The following is a 25,142-nucleotide window of genomic DNA, read 5'->3' on the forward strand; positions in this document are numbered from 1 at the left end:
TAAACCCATGTAGCCTGGATATTGTAACGTGCTCACTTCAGCTCATTCACTCAACATACATTTATTGAACATAAATTATGTGTCAAGTGTGACACAAACTATACTTTTAAAAGTCCGTATGAGCAAAAGGAATTGACAGTGTACTATGTTTTCAGGACAGTTCAGCTAAATAGAGGTTACAAATCACATGAATGTTTAAAACAAAATAAGACAAAAAGCCTACAACGAGTACTATGATAGACATCAACACTGACTGAGGGTGGGAGGTGACTTAACTGAAGGGTGGGAGGTGACTTAACTCTGGAGGAATAGGAAGGCTTCACAGAGGACAGGACTTTGACCTGGACTGGAAACATATCTACAATTTTTCCTGATAAAGAGACATGGATAAGAATTTCTGGCCTGGGAAACTGAAGGTGAAAATAAATAGAAGTGGTATGTAGTTGACAAAAATGGGAAATTTGGCTTACTCTTACATGACGGAAGTGAGGTGAAGTAGACATAGAAAAGTAGAACTGAGTCACATTGTGAAGAGCCTTACACGTTGTGAACATGAATTCGTTTCAAGCTGAGAGTGAGGAATCAATCAATGTTTTGTTTTGTTTTCATTCTAGTATGCCAATATGTTTTTAAAGTATTTTTAGATAACACTGGATATGAAAAATCAAGTGGTTTTTGCGATGTGGGTTTTAAATCTATTATAGAAGTAGGCATGGAAAAACAGGAAAAGATGTATTCAAGAAATATTTCTGAAGCAGCTGATTGAATATTTAGGAACATTAGAGGATCTGAGGATAATGTAGATTTGTTGGCAAATTCCGTAATTCCATCCTTGAGAAGAAAAATTATCTTGTAAACTATATAAACTTAGATAACAACATACCAAATTCACATCATCTACGCTGAATGAAATAGGTCACTAATGATGTTCTTTCAGAATACCAAGTAGGGAGATTTGCATAGGCGATACTTTCTAAAATGTGTAGGCAGATGACGGTTAATAACAAACCGTCCTTGTTTAGAATCTGAGGAAACAAAATGAAACAAAATGAACAAGGTCATGCTACCAAAACCTGGATTATAGCAGCAAAGTAGAGGTCATATCTTAAGCTGTGTGTGTGTGTGTGTGTGTGTGTGTGTGTGTGTGTGTATAAGATGTTTCTTTTAGTGACCAAAATGCTTAAAGAAATTTTAAAGTCTATTTTGTTCAATTCAATTTCTTACTTTTTATATTGCTTTGACAGTTCAGAAAACCTAGAATTAGATGAGCCCGAAGAAACACCGTACTTCCTCGTGGTTGACAGGGCATATTTGAAACAAAATTTCGGAGTTCCAACATGGCTTGTTAGCTTTTTTAGCTCTGTCATTTGAAGCAAGTGACTTAATCTTTCTGTACTACAGTTTATTTATTTGTGAAACAGGAGTGATGGTATCCAGTATTATTAGTAGTAAAATACTGTAGTTAAAATGAGGAATAAATAATAAAAGCAGATGTTGCTGTCAACAGAGGGTAGGCTCTGATCTGTGCATTTTGCATGTGTTGTCTCATTTAATCCTCATAACAAGCCCATAAATTATGTACTATGACCCCTATTTTACAGATGAAGAAACTGTGACACAGAAATGTGGAGTGACTTGCCAAGTCAGCATTTGTCAGCTGCGGGGCTTGACTCAAACAGTCAGGGTCCCCTGTCTGTCTTACAATCATGTTATTATCTTGACTCTTCGTGGATGGTTTTATTGTAACCTTCATAAGTAGATGATCTCATACATATAAAGTAGTTAGAGCAGTGTCTGGCATTGATTAAGGGCCAGTAAATGTTGGTTGCTGTTTGTACTACTGCTATTTCACTACGACTTAATGTAATAGTTAAACTGGAGAGAATGAGTATCTGAAGCTAAATCCTTACCTAAAACACTCATATCTTCTCAACAATATTACTAATGCTTTTTTAGGGAAATCTCTCTCACACCAGCCTGTTACGATTAATAGTCTCTGTTTTTATGTTTGTTAATTATCTAGTTTATTGTCTGTCTGGCTGCCAGACTATGAACTCCAGAAAAGAAGTCTGTCTCCTTTCTTTCTCTTTTGTACGCAGTGGTTAGCAGAGAGCGGAATGTATTATAGGCACTCAGTAAATATTTGTTATAAATAAAGTGAAGGCAATAGAAATAAAAAGAAAAAAATCATTTTTCCATTGGTCACATGCACAGCCTGTCACAAAAAATATTAAAACGAGAAGAACACATTTCATTATTTTTCTCTAACCATTAGAAAATTGCAGCCATGCCCTCGGCATGAAGAATACGTTGTGTAATAGAATTGTAAGCAGAACCTCTCAGGCCCACTTAACAGTCTCACTGCCTTTCTCACTGGATCACCTATCTGCTTTGTCTAAAGAGTGACATAAGAAGGCGGACGTGTCCTCTAGAGCTAGAGCCAAGTCCAGGTCAGCTCCAGAAAACCAGGAGATACCTTATTTCTGTTATGGGGGATTTATTGGCTTGGAGGAAAAATAATTACATTCGAAGATGAAGATTTTCTTTTTCCAAAAAAAAGGTATTTATGCTAGTATATCATGCTATATGTTATACATATTATTTTATATAGATGCTATATATTATATATACTATATACTATATATTTATATATTTATACTAGCATATCATGCTATATATAAATATTATATTTTTATACTAGTATATCATGCTCTATATTAACTACATTCTTACTTTTATAAAACTTAAATGTCTGATTCCTACTCCATGAAAAAATATCACCAGAATAGATTTCTCTCCTTTATGTTCTCAGCAAGAATAAACTGTTAGAGAGTACTACTATGTCTATTTAAATAACTTAAACCACATATTAGCTTTCAAAATTTTGGAACACAGGAGTATAATATAAAGGATATAAGCCAGACAGTGGAAGGGAGTAAAATATTAGTATCAGTTATTTTCTCATTTTCTCATATAGAGACCTTTGGAGAAACAAACACAAGAAAGAAGACGTAAAACTTAAGGAGTAATCAATTCTTTATTTAGGGAAAACATTTCTTAAGTGTCTTTCTTTATTTTTGTTAAGAGGTGATATGTTGGTGCTGATTCTCACCTAAACATATATTTGAGATCAGATTTGTGAATTGCTTAGGATTGTATCTCCGCTTAAATGACTGAAAGATTTTTCATCATTATGCGTATTTTTATTGCATGTTTGTTTTAATTAGTACTGAGTGGATAGTGTGCAAAAAGTCATGTGTTAAACCTCAAATGCATGAGCAATGGGTCTAATCCACAAAGATGGCATGGTACTGATATAAAATACAGAAATGATTATGTGATTTGTGGATGGAAATGATGATCTTATAGGCATCAAATCTCATTTATCAAACATGAATACTTGGTTTTGGTTCAGCTCACTTGATCACATTATAATAAATAAGTATAGCATAATAATATATTGATGTTCATAGGAACACAGCATAGAGAATAACTCACTACCTCTGAGAGCTGTATGTTTATGGTTCTACTAAGTAAAAAGCTTATGGGTGCTATCACAGTGAAATTTTAATCTAGATATAAAAATTTAATTCTGACAAAAAGAATTAGGAGAATTATATGACAAGAAGGGAAGAGTGCTAGAGGCAGAGCTTCAATAAGATCTCTGTGGTTAGAGTAAAAGGAGATTGTTATGTTGCAGACAAAGATGTGGAATGATTAAACTTTTAAACTTTCCTTTTTTTTTTTTTTTTTTTTTTTTTGAGAAAGACTTTCAGTCTGTCACCCAGTCTGGAGTGAAGTGGGTGCAGTATGGGCTCACTGCATCCTCTAACTCCCAGCTTCAAGCAGTTCTCCTGCTCAGCCTGCCGAGTAGCTGGCATTACAGGCGCCCACCACCGTGCCCAGCTAATTTTTTGTATTTTTAGTAGAGATGGAGTTTTGCCATGTTGGCCAGGCTGGTCTCAAACTCCTGGCCTCAGGTGAATCTCCCGCCTCAGCCTCCCAAAGTGCTGAGATTGCAGGTGTGAGCTACCGTGCCCAGCCTAAACTTTCAATTCTACCAAGTCTATTTCTCTTTTAAATTAAGTAAACTATCCATTGCCTTCTCAACCTATTTTTTCCATCTTAACATGTTTAATAAAGCAATAATCCTTATACTTACATAGTCTATAAATTATATATACAAATGCGTATGCTGTTTTACTCTATTGTTCACAGAAACTTATGTTTAATATATCTAGTAACTCAAAAACATATAGTGTCGTATATTTTAAAACTCTAAACCAAACTCATATATGCTATATCATACAAATATTGAGAGAAAGTGAACATAATTTTGACCTAGAGTTTTTTCACAGTTGTTTGAACTGCAAGATGTTTCATAGACTTCTCCTGTTTCTTACATTCAAATATTCAATTGTATTTAATTCAAAGCTCCTTTTTAACATACTTAGGTTGAATTTTGCCAAGATTGAATAGAATTTTGTGTGTGTGTGTGTGTGTGTGTGTGTGTTCACGTATGAACCATCATCTTTATGTCATTATCAAGAGACAGCAGTATTCTTCTTGGGTATAAGAGAGCTGTTTGCAAACCGTCTTTAGTCCATGAACTCTTCTTAAACAGGATTTGGATGTATCACTTGATTAGGATGATGTAATTAATTTGAAATATTTTAGATTTCTTAGGAGATAAATGTCTGCAGCATAGTTACACCTATGGAAAAGAAAACTAGACTTTTTTCTTTTAAAACTGCAGAAATAAACCATATGTATATAAAATCACAAATTCCAAATCCTAATATTGAGAGTTTTAATATAGCTTACATATGAAAGCGCTTGATAATTGACATTGACATAGACATGACATACTGCCTAGATGATGAGGATGATATTGATGGAGACTTTCGCAGTATTTCAACATCCACAATGCAAGCACTAAGGGAGCAAGTATTTTTCTATATTTTGATCACCAAAATGTCCCCACCTCTAGAACATTATATTGTACATAGTATGCAATGAATATTTATTGAATAAATTAATACAGATTTGTAAACAATCACCCAACTTAGGTTTTAGATCAGTAAAATGAGAATGTAGGGATTTGAATGTTACTTGTCTGAGGGAGGTATGACAAAAGCCTAGTATGTGAGCTGTTAAGGCAGTGTTGTTGTCCTTCAATAAACTGTTTTTACTGTTAAATGCTAAATTACTGATAAAAGTCAACATGTAACCAGAGGTATATGTCCTAAAGCAGAACTTACAAAAATCTTATATTCTATATACTTCCTTGCGAAATCCTTGTATGATTTACAGAGCATTTCCATGAGATTGAATAATATGGTACTATAATATCAATTTTACTCTGAACATTTTTTATCTACTGAGTAGATAAAAATTCCTTCCTTCAGCAACATGCTGAGTAATAGTCACATAACTGCATAGACATGGCTGTCATGGTTCCTTCTCCTGGATCTTTCCTTTTGTGACAAAATTAAGTAAAAAAAAAAGTCCCAAATAGACACATACAGTTAAATTGCTTTGTGATAAGTGCTTTAAACAAACTAAATGGAGAGTGGGAGTTTGAGGATTGAAAGACTCAGTAGTTACGCTGATTAGACGAGCCAATTTTGAGAAGGTGGCGTTTAAGCTGAGATCTGAAAGTTGCAACTTAAGCTTAAAAAGGGACTTTTGCCTTTGGGATGGCATCTGGAATATCTGCACAGGCAGGCATAGAGGACACTGGGAGAGAAAGAGGAAAAGGGTTACTACACCTTGATGTACAACAATCAGTAGACTTGGAAATGCTTGCCTCTGATAGTACCACTTACGAAAATGAAATATGCTGTCAAGTAATTATTATGAGACTCTCAGTTTTTTACACTGTCCACCAATGATTGGGACATTAAATTAACTGTCTAATATAAAGCAAACAAATTAAATTTTTGAGAATATGTAAACAAATGCAGTATAATTTTATGTAAATTTGACTATATTTCTGTTTTCTATTTGATTTATTTATTTTATACATGTTTCCCAGGATAGTCCACTGGTCTTACAGTCTGACAGGAATGTAACAGTGAATGCAAGAAATCACATGGGGCAGTTAACTGGACAGCTGACCATAGGTGAGTGTTTTGGGTAAAGATTGCCCCTACTATGCTTGGTGTTTTTGTTGTTGTTTTTTGTTTTGTTGTTGTTGTTGTTTTGAGACAGAGTCTCACTCTGTCACCAGGCTGGAGGGCACTTTGGGAGGCCAAGGCGGGCGGATCACGAGGTCAAGCGATTGAGACCATTCTGGCCTACTGTGCTTGTTTTAATTGAGAAAAGTAGCAGTATGTTATTTCTCTGATATATAACTCAACATCCCATTACAGCCCAGTTTTCTTGTACATGATTTGACATGTCATAAGCTACTCATGTTTCCTCTATTTAGTAGTTATTACTCTTGTCAATATATTATTATGAGATTGAATTACATTTATTTTGCTGATCATTACTCTTGAATTATGAAATGTACCATTTTTCTAAGAAATATTTTCATAGCATATGTTAAATTATAATAAATAAACTTACGGAAACGTGAGATGATATAACATTTTTAGGTCTATGTCTCTTTTCTAGGGGAAATATTTTCTAATAAATTGTATCTGCTCATATAAATTAGAAATTACATGAGTTGAGTATAATAAATATTCACATTTATCAATTACTTCTACATTTGATGTTGAAATTATCTGTATTTTAAGATTTATGGGCTTTATGTGTTATTAACTTAAATTAATGGTGAAGTGTTACTTTTTTCTCATGTCAAATAAATATTTTAACTTAGAAATTTATATCAAAATACAAGATGTGATTACTTGACTCAGTTTTTATAAGAAGGCAAATAAGTAATTTGTAATGTAAAGTTTTGATATGCATGTAGATTCTGAATTATTTTTATAACACTGTATTGGTTCTGTGGATAAATTGCTTAATATAAACATGACCTATCTCTTTATCTATACATACATATATATATAAAGAGATAGAGAATGAGAAAGAGAGAAAGAGGAAAGTAAATTACAGCTTTGAGGACTGAGGTGTTGTTATTTTAATGAGAAATTAATCATCTTTAAATGCAAATGTATGTTTCCAATATTTCTACTTAAATTATGCAAAAATAATACATTTGAAATATGAGCTTTAAAAACATGAATTTGGATTCTGTGTACTTAATTTGTAGGTATATGTTTTTTAATATTTGTTTTGATGAAACCAAAAGGGAAACATTTTAGCATATATGAATTTTCTAAAAATATAATTTTATTTGTAAAAATTGTTTCGCTTTACATCACAAAAGTTTGTCATTACATATCTATTAATTGCTACAACTGGATAATGTTTTGTGATAATTAGAAATATAACAGTTATAGAGGGGTGCTATTAGCAAATGGATTCAAGATTAAATAAAAGAAATACGTGTATGGATATAGAACTAATTCAGAAGCAAAAACCGTCCACTTAAATATTCGTGCTCATTCACTCCTGTTATGTTGGAACTGCAGAAACTATAGGCCTATGGAAACAGGCCTAACCTTGGTAGATTTTCCATATCCTAATTTTCTTAAAGTTGAGAACTCTTCAGCCAGATGGAACTTCTTTTGCATTCAGTCTTTGATATAAAAAGTTCTTAGTAGAAATGTCAAAATGTAAATTAAGAGTCGGGCGTGGTGGCTCATGCCTGTAATCCCAGCACTTTGGGAGGCCGAGGCGGGTGGATCACGAGGTCAAGAGATCGAGATCATCCCATCCAACATGGTGAAACCCCATCTCTACTAAAAATACAAAAATTAGACAGGCATGGTGGTGTGTGCCTGTAGTCCCAGCTACTTGGGAGGCTGTGGCAGGAGAATCACTTGAACCCGGAGGTGGAGGCTGCAGTGAGCCGAGACCAGGCCACTGCACTCTAGCCTGGGCAACAGAGTGAGACTCTGTCTCAAAAAAAAAAAGGTAAATTAACTGCACAAAGATTATATACCCATGCCCACTGTCAGACACAATAGCTACATAATTCCTGCCTATAGAGCAAAGCAATCATTTGATTATATGAAGTACAAATACTGTTTGCATTTCACTGCGTGCTTTCCTGCAGGAAATAAAGAATATAGTGTGCTAGGATTTTCAGTTACCCTTCCAAACTGATTGTAATGTTATATTGATATTTGCCAAATGAGAGAAAAATAGCAAGAGGAGGAGGGGGAAAGAAAAAAATGTTAAGCTGAGTTTTAAATGCAGCAAATTATTAAGTTAATGACACAACAGCTTATTGGGCACAGAAATACATTTATTCCAATGAGGATTTAACTTAAAGACTATTTAACATCCTGGTCCTTTGAGTGTATTTTTGATGACTTATGTATTTTTACTGGTTTGCATATTTTAATGAACATAGTACAAAAGAAGACTAGGGCTGTGTGAAAGGAGATAATGTATTCATATTTGAAACAAAGGCACAAGGAGCTACTTAGTAGTTTGTTGGGTACCAGCAGAATAGTTAATCTTTTGGACCCTCAGTTTTCTCATGTCTAAAATGGGGATAATGACACATTTTGAATGCTGTTATAAGCATTATGGTGATGTCAGTGTCTACAAATGGTAGGCAATTGTATATTGAATCTATTATTGTCATGCTAGTGAGTGTAATTATTGGTATCACTTATGTTACAAATACAGTGATATGGGAGAAATCTCATGATGTTTTTCTATTCTGGGTATCTGTGTGATATTAGATAAGGCTGAATTATGATACTGTTGAGAGATATGTTACAAAACACAACACAGAAAGTGTATCCCGTGTTCAGAAACTCTTCCATTATGTAAGAATAAATTTACCTTTATGTAGAGTTTGAAGACATACTTGAATGAGGCAATGTAGAAATTAAAATTTATTTCTAAAGACTCTAAGTTTAATTGTGTATACATAAAGTAGCTGTTCTAACCCTCTTTGTCTATTTCTTTTCTTATTCTTTCAGTTTTTATGTGTATGGCCTCAATTATAGTATAGTCATGATACTATTTTTGCAATATTAAAAAAATTACCACACAAACTGAATAGTTATGGAAAAGAATTTCAGTTACTCTTCATTTTCTAAGTAAAATAATTCTGTTGTCTACCAATAGAATGCATTGATTTCTGTTAGAAATGTATAGTCAATTCTAAAAATATAATAATTTGAATATTTTTCCAGATTTTATTCTCATTGTACCATTTTCCTCAAAAATGTATGTAAGTAGTTTCAGCAAAGCAAATATCAATTTCTCTTGTACCCTACCTTTTTCTTTCTCTATAAGCCTAGCTTCCTACTAATTCCACTCACAGGGATATATGTAGTTCAGCGATTAGACCAACCCATGTGGTAATTCTAATGCTGACTCACTGATAGAATTTTAAATCAAATTATTTCTAATACAATAAATGCAAAAGATAAATATTTTATATATACACTGGCTCAAGCACAATAAAAACTAAATCTAAATATTTTAAAACTTTAGGTAGAAAAATCAATTTGACAAACATTTTTGTGAATTGATGAAGTTCTAGGCTTTATGAATTTGACCAGATAATATCCAGTTTCCCCCAGTAAGTCTAGGATTCTAATTTTCATGACCTTCATAACATTGGAGGAGATTGGTGGACTCAAGATTTCTTCCTCCAAATTTCTTTTCTTAGAATAAAGCTGAAAGAGAGGAATGAGATTGTTGTTGAGAAGTGGTTAAAGAAAGTACAACATCCCAAGAGGTCAGACTCCTTGAAGAAAAAGCAAGAACTTTCTTAAACAAGTCTCAGAATCATTCTCCAGGTCAAAATTTTCTATTATTTAATCTATAATTACTATGTTCTTTAGCAGAATATTATTTTTCTTTTATGGGTGAAAAAAGTGTGTGACTTTAGGTGTGTTATATATTCATATATCTTGATAACATGATGATATTTTCCATGACTTTCTATCAAAAAAGTGGGTAAAGGATGTAAATTATACACCATCTTTGTGAGTTTGTTTTATTATCTCAGGAAGAACTACAGTATGTGATATATAGAATAAAAATCTTTATGGTAGTATAAATAAAATATGAAGTTTTGATATAGACTTTGTTTACAACATTAATAATAATTCTGTAGTAATTTGGTTCACTGAAAAGGTAATACTCTTTCCCACAATATCATGAGGATAATTATATTTTATTTATCAATAACATTACATTGATATTTAACAGACTATATTTAAACTACTTTTATAAGTAGTTAACAAAGTATAGGTTGATTTCAGTAATATAATTTATCCTTTAAAAATCTTAGCCAACCTGGCTGTTTTTAAGCTATAGATTGCTTTTTCTTATGTTACAAAAATATCTTTTATTTTTGATAAAGCAATGGCTAAAAGCTAATATTTTCCTTTCTCATGTGCCTTGTGCCATCATTCTATAGCTGAAGGATAAAAATGAAAGGAGGATAAATTCAGAAACTGGAAAAAGAATAATCTTAACTGGTAGAGCTAGCTTTGTGTTTTTTATTCTGTTTATTTGTTTGTTAGTGTTCTGCATTTAAATTTTAGTCACAGTGACTTTTGAGATACTTATCATGGCTACTTATGGGGCCCTATGTCATAAACAAGAAGAAGTTCCACAATCCCACATCTGTATTATTATCCCAGTAAAACATTGAGGTTAATTGGGTATTAAAAAACTGAATGTAATTCTGAAATTTTAGTTTTAGAGTGTGCTTAAAACCATAGTCTTATGCTTTAAATAGGATCTCATATTTCATCATAGGTCTCCTTGTTTAATGCTCAATAAATTTGGAAGAATTAATTCCGAATGAATTAACACCTAGGAAAGGCTTGCTGTTTATTGTCAGAATCATTTACTTATCTTTTATATTCTCATTTATGCTTACCAAAAATCAGTGGCATAACCAAATTGTATAAAAATCTTAATTATAATCTTTACTTTCTCATATTCTGTTTTTCCTCAGTAATTCTTGAAACTTAGGCCTTAAATAAGCCTGACTATATGTTAATAAGGAAGAATGCCATTTGCAAGCAATTAAACAAAGTGATATTTGTGTTTATTATGATTTTCCTTTTTCATATTTTACACTGAGCAATTAACATCACTTAACAATAGAAACTGTTGTAGACAGCTTTTGTAGCAGAGTTGACTCTGGTTTCTTCAGAGATCTGAGGTGCTTGCCTTCTTTTTCCAAGAAGGTTTATCAAGTCAGGGAATGGAGATGATGATAGTCAGATGGGCCACAGTAAAGGTATTAAGATTGATCATTTGCACTTCTCAGAGTGCGTCGATTAGCTACACATATAAAAATTTTAAAAAACTATATATATATATATGTGTGTGTATATATATGTGTGTATATATATATATGACAAAAGAAGATTTGTTTGTTTAGAAAATCAACCATTAGGATTCTGAAAGTAAATAATTTTTAAAATTTGTTTTCCTGTATTTTTTGAGTCAATATCTATTAATAAGAGCATCCATGTTATGAAATAACTTCCATTTTAAAATTATATAAGTTTATGAAAAGATTCACATATATATAAAGATTCTATTGGTAAATCTTTACTCATAAGAAAGCATATCTATCTTATAGAGTAATTAAACTACAGTGATGTTCTTGGTAATAAAGGTGTAAAAGGAAATGTAACCAAATGACCCACTATACTTTAAAAGAATGCATATGATCTTATGAGAAACAAACACATTTTTCTCACATGTGCTGAACAAAATATACATTTTGCTTAATAGAGGGAAATCTGGATGGTATAATGTGCACTATTTTTAACAACTCTACATTAAAAGAAGCATTGAGCCTAGTAATCCTCTGACAAAATGCTTTAAAGAAGGTTGGATGCATGACAAAAAGGGCAGTTATGTAAAATAATTGTGGAAGGGAGACAAAGAAACAGAGCATGTTTATTGGTCCAACTCAATTCAGAAACAAAAATCTAGACTTACTTGCAAGACATGGTTTGTCTGTGTCTTTTAAATACACTTTAAATGATGTATAATTGGACCTGTGTTTGCCATTGGTCAGTTGAGGTGAGATCTTAAAACGTTAGTTGACTGTGGCCGGACCTGTTCATTTCCATAATAGCATGACCTGATGATGAAATTAATATTGATGAAATTCCTTTCAAAAAAGCTGAAGACCTTCCCTAAGACTCTTAACTGGGTTAATGCCCCTCTGCCTGCCTCCAACATCCTTCAACATCCAAGAACTCTCTCTCTCTCTTCTCTCTCTCTTTCTCTTCTCCTCTCTCTCTTCCCCTCTCTCTCTTCCCCTCTCTCTCCCCCCACAACACACACACTTGCCCAAAGTATCAAAGCAAGGAAAGTACTAGGAAGCAAAGTCAAGGTCAGGACAACTTTTAGAAAGAAGATTTCCGAGTCCACATACATAGACTGATTAAAACCTCAGCATTTTAATATCTTCAGAAACTATTTTTAGGAAGGACATATACTTCACCAATTAATAGCATGGATTCTGGAGACTGCTAAATCCCAGATCTATCAACTGCCAGCTATGTGACCTTATGTACATTACTCCAGGCATCCATTCCAGGTTTCTGCGGGGATAATATGAGTATTCGCCTCATACAGTAGATGTGAAAATTAAATATGTTAATATATAATAAGGTATTGAAACACTTCCTGGAGCATAATATGCATTATGTATAAGTTAGTGATTGTGATTTTTTGTTAGCCCTGCATGTGTACTACTCTATACACATGACCAAGTCTCTGAGATTTAGTTGCCTTGTGTATGAAATGAGTCTATTTTGCTAGATTGTCTCCATGACTCTTTTCTGTTCCAAGTCTAAATAATGAAAAGCTACTTTTTACCTTTGGAAAAGGGAGTCAGTTGATGAATCTCCTGGTCCTTACATTGCTCAATATTCAGTTGTCCTGACAAAATGCCATCTGATTTGATTTTTTGACATCTTAGTCATACAGCATAGGCACATATTTTGCACAAAAATTTAAAATGAAGAAGGTAAATGAGCACATCTAAATCAACATCCTAGTTATGCTTTTACTCTTTCATCAAGTTTTGGCTTATAAAATTTTTTTCCCAATGAAATTTAATCCACAAAATAATTTAAGCCAAATTAGCTTATTTTTGTTAGTGCTAAGCATAAGCATGCTTTTTGTTCCTAAATGAATAGAGAAAAAATGTAGACGAAGGTCTTATAATAAATATTTAAAGGCCCTGAAAATGACATATAATCTTGCATTAAAGCAATTACAGCGAACACCTGGGAATCATTTAATTAACTGCAGATGGTATAGGACGTGTAAAAACCAAATTTATGTTTTTTGTCATTGACTCATTTTTTTTTAACTTAGAGAATGTCGTAGTAGTCTGGGATAATTTAATAAGAATGAATGTTTGATGCAAAGTGAGCTGTGCAAATCTTGAAGGATAGATCAACAAAACACTTAGGTTTAATACTACATATACATTTCAAATGATTAAATGCATTGTTGATTTTGAGTTCATATTAATTAATTCATGTTAATAAATTTATAATTAATCCGTTTAAGGAAATTGTAAGTTGAAGTAGATGCCTGTGATATCAGGAGAAGGATGTCGCGCTTTAGAAATTAGAACTCTCAGTCTTTGTAACTCAGGTGTCATGAGAATTATGTCTGAAGGAAAGACACTAATGATTATGTTTTGAAAAGTTGTATCAAAGGAGTATTTATATTATTTTTTAAACATCCTGAGTCATTACACCAATTCCTCAAAGTTGCACATTGTTTGTGTCCTACAAACAGAAATATGGACTGGCTCAAATATTTAATTAAATTCACATTTATTTGTAGAGATAGTAGTGCAGAATCAGGGAATACTACAGATTTTCCTTCCTAGAGGACCTAGACTAAAACCTGAAGGACACGGTTTTGCTGGTCATCTTCAACCTTTGCTGGCTTGCTCCTTCTCTTTCCAAGTACCCCATGCCCTCGTTTAACATCAATCACTGCAGTTGTACAAAGCCAGCTCCACTTAACAGTGCTCTGTGCCATGGTCTTAAAGACCATTCTTGCATGGCATTGGCCTCTACTTCTCAAGACCAAGGGTAGCTAATCTGCTAAAATAATTTATACCTATATGTTAATGAATACTATATCTTTGAAATTTTTCCTTTTCCAGACGAAATATATGTATTTCAAACTATGACCTTTGGTAACAATATCTTTAGTTGTTAAAGTGATTCTAGTCTTGAGGGTATAGAAATCAGGGTGATAGGATAAAGTGAGAAACTGTGCCTCTTTTAAGACATATTGTAAAGGTGTCCTCTTCCTTTATTTTAGCACTACTTAGGCCACTCCATCTCCTTATATATTAATAAAAAAGTAATGCAAGTCTATTTCAATAAATATAATGCATAGACTATTTCTTAAGTGCACAATATTGCAGATGCAGAAATCACTAAGCAGATGAATAAACATTTTATTAATTTGGTAATTACATAAATTTATCCAAAATATGATTATCTCTAGTGTTTGAATTTTAATATTAAAGTAATTGTAATAAAATAGAAATGATATATTACAGGGCCAGTTAAAAGATAAAAGCAAAATAAAGTAACAAAAGAGTGGTTTTAAATTTTCTCTTTTAGATATTTCATTAGACCTTATGACTACATAACTTATCTGAAATTAATGAGTCTATAGCTTATACACTTAACCAAGCCTTCTTTTTAATGAGGCTCCCTTTGTGGGACCTCAGAATTGCAGGTGCATTGGAGTTCCATATATAATTGACTTATGGAACATGCAGTTTTTTGTTTACCTTGATAAGAAACGTGTCTTTGGAAATTTGGCTAATGGGGCATAATGTTCACAAATGTAAGGTTGTGAGAATAATTATCTGAAAACATCTGGAGGCAGGAAGCTAAATAAAATGTAGGAGTCCATATGTACACAGAAGATCATTCACTTCAGTATTAGGGTTCCTAAATGAGGTGGCACCAAAGCGCAGATGACTGTCCAACAATACTAATTGCCTGGTCATGGGGTAGAGAGAGAAGCTAGGGGCAAACAGTTACTTATGATCTAGGTCTGTTAACTACAGTAGCATTTTTCTCCTGACTTTCACTTTGGATTTTGTGTCTATTCTTGTATTTAATTTTGGAAAAATTCCAAGTCAGATAATGTATGTACCAGAAAAATAAGCCACGGTGGGAATAGAAAATTGAGCAAAGGAAGAGGAGAAAATGAACCCCAGCTATTCTTCTGTTTCCAAGTATTTATTAGACTCCTAACAATATATATTTCATAATGAGGAAACAGTATTACCCAAATCTCTTCAGATTTCTTAAGATTGTTATGAATCCCTTAATCAGCATTCTTTGGTTAAAATATTTAGTCAGTTCTGAATTCATTTGCAACCTTTTTTTCCAATATTATGTCTAGATATTTTGTCATATATTTGCCTGAAGTTAAGAATTTTTAATACTATATGATCCCTCTGTGTTTTAATCCAATAATCCTATGGAAAAAAAAAAAGAAAAATCTCATTTTTTCATGGTTTAGTTTGATTCTGAGGTCACGTGTTAGCTATTTTGTTTTCAACATGCTCACAAACCCATCCGTCTATTGTTTAACTAATATCTTTCCTTCCTCTACCCCTCCCAAAGGAATTAGAGCATATTAATAATTCATAAATTTTGGAGCTCACCTTTTCTCATGTCATAGTTAGAATAAAAAAAAATTGTTTCTATTCTTACATTGCCTTTGCCATACTTCATTGTTCTACAAAGATTATTGAATGTAATTCAAAGACCAGCCTGCCGCTCCAGGGAGGCATGCATTGCAGACTAAGAAAATGTGCTTTCTTTTCTCATATCTCTTCCAGAGGTCCTTATGATTCCACATCCTTGTTCTTCTAATTCTACTAATTGAATCAGTAAATCTATCAGCTACCTAAAGCACACTAGAGTGTTATAGGTAAATATATCTGGGGAAGAAAGCCTTCAATATTACACATTAAGAAACTGACCATACATATTTTCACATTACAGGCTTTGAGAAATCATAAGTCACAAGTATAATGACTAAAATAAAAGATACAGACAGTACTAAGTGTTAGATTGGACACAAAGCTACTGGAAGTTTTATACTCCTGCTGCTAAAAACGCAAAACATTACACTATTCTGAAAAAACAGTTTGCCTGTTCCTATCAAGTTACACATGCAACTACCATATGGTCCAACAATCTCACTCCTAGGTGATTGCCCAAGTTAAATAAAAACATGTTTACATCACAAAGTTTATAGAGATATTTACAGCAGCTCTATCCACAATTGCCAACAACAAGAGTCAACTCAAATATCCTTCAGCAAGACAATGGATGAATACACTGTGGTATATTAACACAGTGGAATGGTATTCAACAACTTTTTTAAAAAGCTATTGACATTATGTTAGGTAAAATAAGTCAGTCTGGCAATTTATATACTGTATGATGGCATTTATATGACATTCTTAAAAGGACAAAACTATGGTAAAACCAGATTCATGTCTAGTTCATAGGGATGGCATGGAGGAGGGGTTAGGTACAAGGGGATAGCACAAGAGAGGTTTTGGAGGGTGACGACTCTGTCCTATATTTTGACTATAGTGATGATTACACAGCAATCTGCTTGTGTTAGGATTCATAGAAGTATACACCAAAAATTGACTATATATTAGCTTGAAAAATTTTTAAGTTTTTCCCAAATTTACATGATGTCTGTCATTTTTTATATATGTAACTTAACATTCTGAATGCTAATATTTTCTTCATGCAACTATTTAATACTGTACTTCAGGTCCAGTGGGTAATTTATCCTGTATGCCTGGGTTTTTATAATCCTACTTGACACATGGTAGCCCCCAAATAAGTGTGGAATAAGTCATTAGAATATCTTGAACATTTTCCCCAAGACTTATTTTTTTAGATCTTGGTTTTCATGAGATAATTTTCAAAAATGTGTGTCACTACTTTATTTGGCTCATGATTCTGTTTGTTCTTTACTTCACATTTCTGAAATATGGAGGCATTCATAATCTTCATATTCAGGAACATTGAGTGTCTTAGAATAATAACCACATTTCTTTTACTGGTGATTTTTGGTTCATTTGTGATTATATTGTTACTGAATATTATTTAAAGGAGTTTCTTGTTCTTGAACCATCATCCTTTTCAAAATAAACCTTATGATTGCATAGATCTTGTCAAATAACTTGTGGAAACTTTTGACAAGGTCTATGGTATGTGTGTAACTTTATTTCTTTCAGAGGTATCATCAAATGTATAATAAATGCTTGTTGATCGCAGAGATTCTCATTATTGAAATCACTCAATCCTTCTTCTTGACTTAAAGCAAGTTTGGACTCGTCTCATTTCATTTTCACTCTTAAGGCTGATAAAATTATTTGCAAATAATTTCCGGTTGAGATAGCCATCATTGCTGTTGGCTTCTTCTGTTTTTATGACACCTATATCTGCTATCTAAGTTGTGCTGTGTGCTCATTATACATACAATGAACGTTTATTATACGTGCTTCTTTAGCATATCACATATATGTGGATAACACCCAAATCTATCCTTCTGACTTTTTCTCTGTTTTTATTCTAGCGTAAACCCAATGAACCAATTATTATTATTTTTGTGGCTATGCCTACACCTGACTATCATGTTGATTTCTAATTCAACATTCATCTATCACTGGGTATTTTAAAAACACTAAGTGGTCATTTATCTCGGCCTCAATTTGTAGTATTAAAAGATAGTGATACCTAAGTTTATTTTCAACACTAACATTTCATATTTGCTGAGAGTTTTTTTTAAGTTTAACAAAACTAATCAGCTTACCTTCAAAACCCAGCTTTTCTTTGTTATATTCTCACACATAAACAGTGTATCATTTAGAATAGCCCATAACTTTTTTGGGGTACAACAAATACGTCACCTCTGCTATGAGTAACTTTCTTAAAGCACAATAAAAATATAAATTATCTGTCATCTTCATTGGTTAAAATCACATTATCACATTGATAAGAGGAAAGAGATGAATGCAAGTAATATAAAACTACTGCAAACTACATATACTCCGCTGAATACATGTATGATTCTTAGGAATGAGTAGCTTTAAAAGAGAATGCATTTAGAATGTAAAAAAAAGATATGCGACAAAGCTGATTTAGTGTCAAACAAGTTCACAGGGTTACTGGCTGCACATAGAAAATGATGAACACCAAATATGCCTTTGGTATAAATAAACCAAAGGAATAAACCAAAGGAATTCCTTTATGTAGAGAATATTTAGTGGCTTGAGGAAAACGTTGGTAGGGTCACAGCATAAGTAACAAGAGCAAGTAGTTTTGAAATAAAATTTGATAAGTGTTTCCAAGAAAGAATATTAGGTGGTGTTACAAGTAATTTAATGATGACTATGATTTTAAATGGGCCTTCTGGCCTCCTTCCATTCTCTACTTTGCTATGCCTCTTTCTCCCTAACCATTTTGTAATTTTTATGGTGACATAATAAAAGCTTTTCTGTGTCAGACCTTCCATAGATATGAACTTACTGTTTTCCTGTCTTTCTGCATAGCCAACATAATAAAGTAATAAATAAATATTTTAGCATAATTGAGCTTTCACATAGGGAAATATTTCAAGGTGCATGAAGTTACATAATATATACTAAATGGTGACCCTGAGTTTTAGCATAAAGCCAGGGCAGCACAACTAGAACGTTTAAAGGATTTTCCAACTCACTGCTCCTGCATCCCTTTCACCTTCAGAGCTAGAGATATTCCCTCTGTGTCTGCCCCTAGCTCGCACCCACTGTAGTACCTGGTGCTAATCTTATCTGCTGACAAGGAGAATACTGAACTTTATTGCAATGTCACTACTGGTTCTTTTCTGTCCTTGGTATTTCCATCCCCTATTAAATGAATTTCTGGATGTACTAGTGTAATAATTAATTGTCTCCTTTGTCAGGAAAGGTAGTTTGCATATGAAAGGCCTAGGTTCAAGGTCAGTCCATATTGTATCATTTTTAAATACAAGTTCAACATGTTTATACATTACTTGTTCTGAAAAGTTCCTTTAAGTTTGAGCTAAGGATATCAGAATAGTATCGAAGATGTGCTTTATTATGTAAACTAGAAATAAACTGATGAATAGGTACAAGTTGAGGGTGTCCAGTTGACTTCTCTGTGCCTCAGTTTCTTAAACATAAAATGACCATTTTAATAATATCTTTCTACTGGAGTTATGTTGATGATTGAGTTGGGATAAGTGAAATTCTTTTCACATATTAAGTACTAGAAAAGTGTTAGCTGCTATCACTATTAATAGTAGTAATATTTATTTCCTAGTGGGAGAAAAAGCAGAAGGTAGTTTTTACTCAGAGTTACTCTACTTTTTATTGGATAGTGTGAATGATTATCCAAAGTAATATTTAATTCTAGCACCTTTAGTTTGTTAAGGGTTATCACTTGATTTATCAGCATACGCAGGTGGTTCCGTGGGTCATGGCATTCATGAGACTGCTGCTGGGTGCTAAGCACAATTAAATTACCGATAGCATCTGTCCCTGGGTGCTAAGCACAATTAAATTACCGACAGGACATTAAAGTTTTATAATCATCCCCTGTTAGTTTTCTGACGTTCCAACAGCTCCCTAATTCTGGTAAAAAATAAATTAGTCTAGATGTGACTGTTTTAGATGAATATAAAAATGAGTAGTCAATTGAATTATATTAATTGAATTATTTTACATCAATATTAATTGAAAATAGACATTGAAAAATAATCTGAACTCTGTAGTATATATCTTTATTTCTTAAAGTTATCCATTCTCTCTAAAATTAACTTACAAATGTAAAGCAATTCAAATGAAAATACTAGTGATGATGAAATCTTTCCAAAGTATTCTCATTTAAATGAAAAACATATGAAAAAATTTTAATAGTGTGCACCAAATATCACAAGCACCATGATTAGTACAGAGTGGAATTAGTGTAGGTATTTAAAATCAATAACAATACAATAAGGAGAAAGTGTATGAAGGAACCATATATCTTTGGTAATTCGATGTAAGACCAAGATGTCCTTTAAAATCTCTGTGACTGGGCGCGATGGCTCACACCTGTAATCCCAGCACTTCGGGAGGCCGAGGCAGGTAGATCACGAGGTCAGGAGCTCAAGACAAGCCTGGCCAACATGGTGAAACCCTGTCTCTACTAAAAATACAAAAATTAGCTGGGTGTGGTGGTGCATGTCTGTAATCCCAGCTACTGAGGAGGCTGAGGCAGGAGAGTCTCTTGAACCCGGGAGGCGGAGGTTGCAGTGAATGGACATCGCGCCACTGTACTCCAGCCTGGGCGACAGAGCAAGACTCCGCCTCAAAAAAAAAGAAAAAAAAAAAAGAAAAAAAAATCACTGTGACTGAGAGAGGGTGGAATTAGTGATTAAATAAATTAAGTAGGTAAAATTGGTTAATAGTTTAGAAGGAAATATTAAGTCTCTTCATCTTTATACAATAAAACAGTAAATTGCCCACGGAGTATAGGTTTCATTTTTCAGTTCAAAAGAGTAAATAATGGAAAAAAGCTATTAGAAGAATTTTCTGATCTTGTGGAAGAGCATCTTCCAGAATACATAATCTGTCAGAAGCTGCAGAAGGAAAGATTTATTGATTTACATGCATGAATGTTAAGATTATTCTGAAGGTCAGTACTCCCTAAGACAAAACTGAAGTGGCTGGACGCGGTGGCTCATGCGTATAATCCCAGCACTTTGCGAGGCCGAGGCAGGTGGATCACGAGGTCAGGAGCTCAAGACCAGCCTGGCCAAGATGGTGAAACCCGTCTCTACCAAAAATACAAAAATTAGTTGGGCGCAGTGGCGGGTGCCTGTAGTCCCAGCTACTCGGGAGGCTGAGGCAGAGAATTGCTTGAACCCGGGAGGCAGAGGTTGCAGTGAATGGAGATTGCACCACTGCACTCCAGCCTAGGTGACAGAGCAAGACTCCGACTCAAAGAAAACAAAAAACAAAACAAAACAAAAACTGAAGTAATGTAAATAACAACTAAGGTACCATCTCATTGGAGATTCTAAAGAAGGCTTACAGGAGGTGGTGGCAATAGCCCTCTCAGTTTGTTGGGGAACTTCTGTTGTTGGCATAAATTTACCCCAATCTCTCCTGGGTTTGAGACCCCACTTCCACTTTTTTTTTTTTTTTCTTCTGAGACGGAGTCTCACTCTGTCGCCCAGGTTGGAGTGCAGTGGCATGATCTTGGCTCGTTGCAACCTCCACCTCCGGGTTCAAGCGATTCTCCTGCCTCAGCCTCTTGAGTAGCTGAGATTACAGGCGCACACCATCACACCCAGCTAATTTTTTATATTTTTGGTACAGATGAGGTTTCACCATGTTGGCCAGGCTGATCTCAAACTCCTGACCTCAAGTGATCTGCCTGCCTCGGTCTTCCAAAATGCTGGGATTCCAGGCGTGAGCCAGGATGCCCGGTCCCACTTCTTATTTGAATCTAAACTATGATAATTAACTGTGGGATTACGTATACACAATTGTAATGGTAATTCAAACAATCAATGTATATAAAGCAGGTTGCCTATTACGTCGAAACTGCAATGTGTAAGTTACTGCTGCTAGTATTTTTATTTCAGTGCATTGATTCAGTATTATTTTGACTTAAGGGATATTTATGGGTGCCACCACATGCTAGGCACTGTTGTAGGAATAGATACACAACACTGAGCAAAAACAATTGCCTCTCCTGAAAATTACAGGTGTCAACCGATAATTATAAACCGTATGTGTAAATATACATTTAAAATTAATACATAAGTGCAAAGGAAGCTTTTAGTAATTCATAGATTGTCTTTCAACGTATGCTTTCCCTGTTCAGAGCTACCATTTTTCTAGAAGTAGACCACATCTCCCTCCCCTGGTTTTACACACACATATGCATATACTTACACAATGACATACGCACATAAGACATTGCTTATAGACTTTTATCTACATTTTGAATATGGAGGAGTGATTTATACTTCCATTTATTGGCATATTTTTTCCTTCAAGGCTTCTAGCCTCTGTATTTCATGAGTTACCTCTCCTTGGGCTTCCCCATGAAATTTTATTTTATTTTTTCTATGTTAGGCACACCAGATAAATCCTTTACTGAAACTCTAAGTTCATGTCCAAAGACTCAGGATTGTGTTCTCTCAGCAATTACAACATGGTTACTTCCAACATCTACAACTTAAGATAATAAATTTTGAAATGTTATTTCCTTTTTTGCTTCCCACATCTTTAAATGGTAGAAGTGGCTACAAGCTTTTATTAAGGTTTGATTTTTTTTTTTTTTTTTTTTTTTTTTTTTGAGTCAGAGTCTCGCTCCGTCGCCCAGGCTGGAGTTCAGTGGCGCAATCTTGGCTCACTGCAAGCTCCGCCTCCCGGGTTCACACCATTCTCCTGCCTCAGCCTCCCGAGCAGCTGGGACTACAGGCATGCACCACCACGCTCAACTAATATTTGTATTTTTTTGTTAGTAGAGACAGGGTTTCAACATGTTGGTCAGGCTAGAGTTTTCTTATCTTATAACACATACACAGAAAAGTAAACAAATCTCAAAGGCGTCCCGTGAGGGATTTTTTTTTTTTTGAGATGGAGTCTTGCTCTGTCCCCCAGGCTGGAGCGCAGTGGCCGAATCTCAGCTCATTGCAAGCTCTGCCTCCCAGGTTTACGCCATTCTCCTGCCTCAGCCTCCCGAGTAGCTGGGACTACAGGCGCCCGCCACCTTGCCCAGCTAGTTTTTTTTGTTTGTTTGTTTTTGTTTTTGTTTTTTTTTTTTTTTGTATTTTTTAGTAGAGACGGAGTTTCACGGTGTTAGCCAGGATGGTCTCTATCTCCTGACCTCGTGATCCGCCCGTCTCGGCCTCCCAAAGTGCTGGGACTACAGGCTTGAGCCACCGCGCCCAGCCCCCTGCGGGATTTTTACAAAGTGAAGGCAGCAATACAATTAAGATCAAGGTCAAGATATAGAACAGCACCACAGAAGCTCAGGACTCTACCATCTGCTTCCTCTCAGTTACTAATCTCAAACCTAAACTGTTATTTGATTTTTGAAGTGTATATACATAACTTACCATATTATACATTATTTTACATCTGACTTATTTCTCATAATATTATGTCTCAGTCTACAATGATTTTGCATAGTTCTTCATTACCATCGTGCATGTTATTTCCATTTATAAATACACTACAATTTATCCATTCTACTTCTATTGAAGTTTTCAGTTCAGTTCAGTTGGGGCTGTAGTAGTGCCACAAGAAGCCATTCTCATGCCTGCCTTTTGGTGTACATTTATATGCCTGTTTTTGATATATAGCTAGAAACAGAAGTACCGATCTATTAGGTTGATGCAAAAATAATTGCATTTTTGGACCGTCAATGTTAAGTCATTATAACTAGGCTCAAACACATCTTTATTAGTCAAAACGAGAACCATTACAATCAACACATTTTTGTCAATGAGAAATGAAGTTTGTTCATTCCTGTGACATAAAAATCTGTGCTTAGGGATTCAAAGAACTGTTGAAAAGCATTTTCTGCATCCTGCTGGTTGTAGAAATGTTTTTCCTAAAAATGTTTTCAGGGTGCTTGAAGAAGTGGTAGTCGGTTGGTAAGAGGTCAGGTGAATATGGTGGATGAGGCAAAACTTCATAGCCCAATTCATTCAACCTTTTTTTTTTTTTTTTTTTTTTTTTTTTTTTTTGAGAGGAAGTCTCACTCTGTCACCAGGCTGGAGTGCAGTGGTGCGATCTTGGCTCACTGTAGCCTCCACCTCCCAGGTTCAAGCGATTCTCCTGCCTCAGCCTCCCGAGAAGTTGGGACTACAGACATACGCCACCACGCCCAGCTAATTTTTGTATTTTTAGTAGAGACAGGGTTTCACCATGTTGGCCAGGCTGGTCTCGAACTCCTGACCTTGTGATCTCCCCGCCTTGGCCTCCCAAAGTGCTGGAATTACACGCGTGAGTCACTGTGCCCGGCCCTCATTCAACTTTTGAAGCGCTGGTTGTCCAACGTGCAGTTGGGCATTGTCTGGAGAAGAATTTGGCCCTTTCTGTTGACCAATACTGGCTGCAGGCACTGCAGTTTATGTTGCATCTAATTGATTTGCTAAGCATACTTCTCAGATGTAGTGTTTTCCCCGGGATTGAAAAAGCAGTAGTAGAACCCACAGGCAGCAGACCATAAAACAGTGACCATGACTTTTTGTGGTGCGAGTTTGGCTTTTGGAAGTGCTTTGGAGCATCTTCCTGGTCCATCCACTGAACTGGTCATCACTGATTGTCGTATAAAATCCACTTTTCATCGCATGTCACTATCCAATTGAGAAATGGTTCATTGCTGCTGTGTAGAATAAGAGGACACTTCAAAATGACGATTTTTTTTTTTTTTTAATTTTTGCTCAACACATGAGGCACCCACTTATCAAGCTTTTTCACCTCTCCAGTTTGGTTCAAATGCCAAGCAACCACAGAATGTCAACGTTGAGTTCTTCGGCATCTTCTCCGTGTAGCTGTAAGAGAATCAACTTTGATGATTGCACTCAGTTGGTGGTTATAGACTTTGATGGCAGGTCACCAAACTCCCCATCACCAAGGCTGTCATTGCCTTTGCAAAACTTCTTGGACCATCACGGCACTGTACGTTCATTAACAGTTCCTGGACCAAATGCGTTGTTGTTGTTGTGAGTTGTCTCTGCTGCTTTATGACACATTTTGAACTCAAATAAGAAAATGGCTCAAATTTGCTCTCTAACATCATTTCCGTTGTCTAAAATAAATATAAAATAAACAGCAACAAGTCATTATCAAGAAAAAAGTGAGAAATGCACATTAAAATGATGCATAACATAAACACATTTAAGAATGCATTCCAATATCAAACAAAATTTCAACAATACAAAACTGCAATTACTTTTGCATCAACCTGATACTAAGAAATTTTGCAGAAACTTTCATCTTTACAATGTTGAGTTTTCTA

General features: G+C 34.5%; 1 protein-coding gene across 4 annotated transcripts in view; it reads left to right on the top strand.

Moving 5' to 3' along the window:
- Nucleotides 1-25,142, top strand: part of LOC105491117 (sarcoglycan zeta) — a 1,216,031-nt gene that overhangs the window by 1,060,393 nt on the left and 130,496 nt on the right. For all 4 annotated transcript variants that reach the window (XM_011757273.2, XM_011757274.3, XM_071068612.1 and 1 more), the window contains one exon: nt 6,038-6,125. In XM_011757273.2, the coding sequence (XP_011755575.1) occupies nt 6,038-6,125 (88 nt within the window). The remainder of the gene's footprint in view (nt 1-6,037; nt 6,126-25,142) is intronic.

Source organism: Macaca nemestrina, chromosome 8 (assembly GCF_043159975.1).
Source record: "Macaca nemestrina isolate mMacNem1 chromosome 8, mMacNem.hap1, whole genome shotgun sequence".
In the NCBI taxonomy this organism is placed as follows: Eukaryota; Metazoa; Chordata; class Mammalia; order Primates; family Cercopithecidae; genus Macaca; species Macaca nemestrina.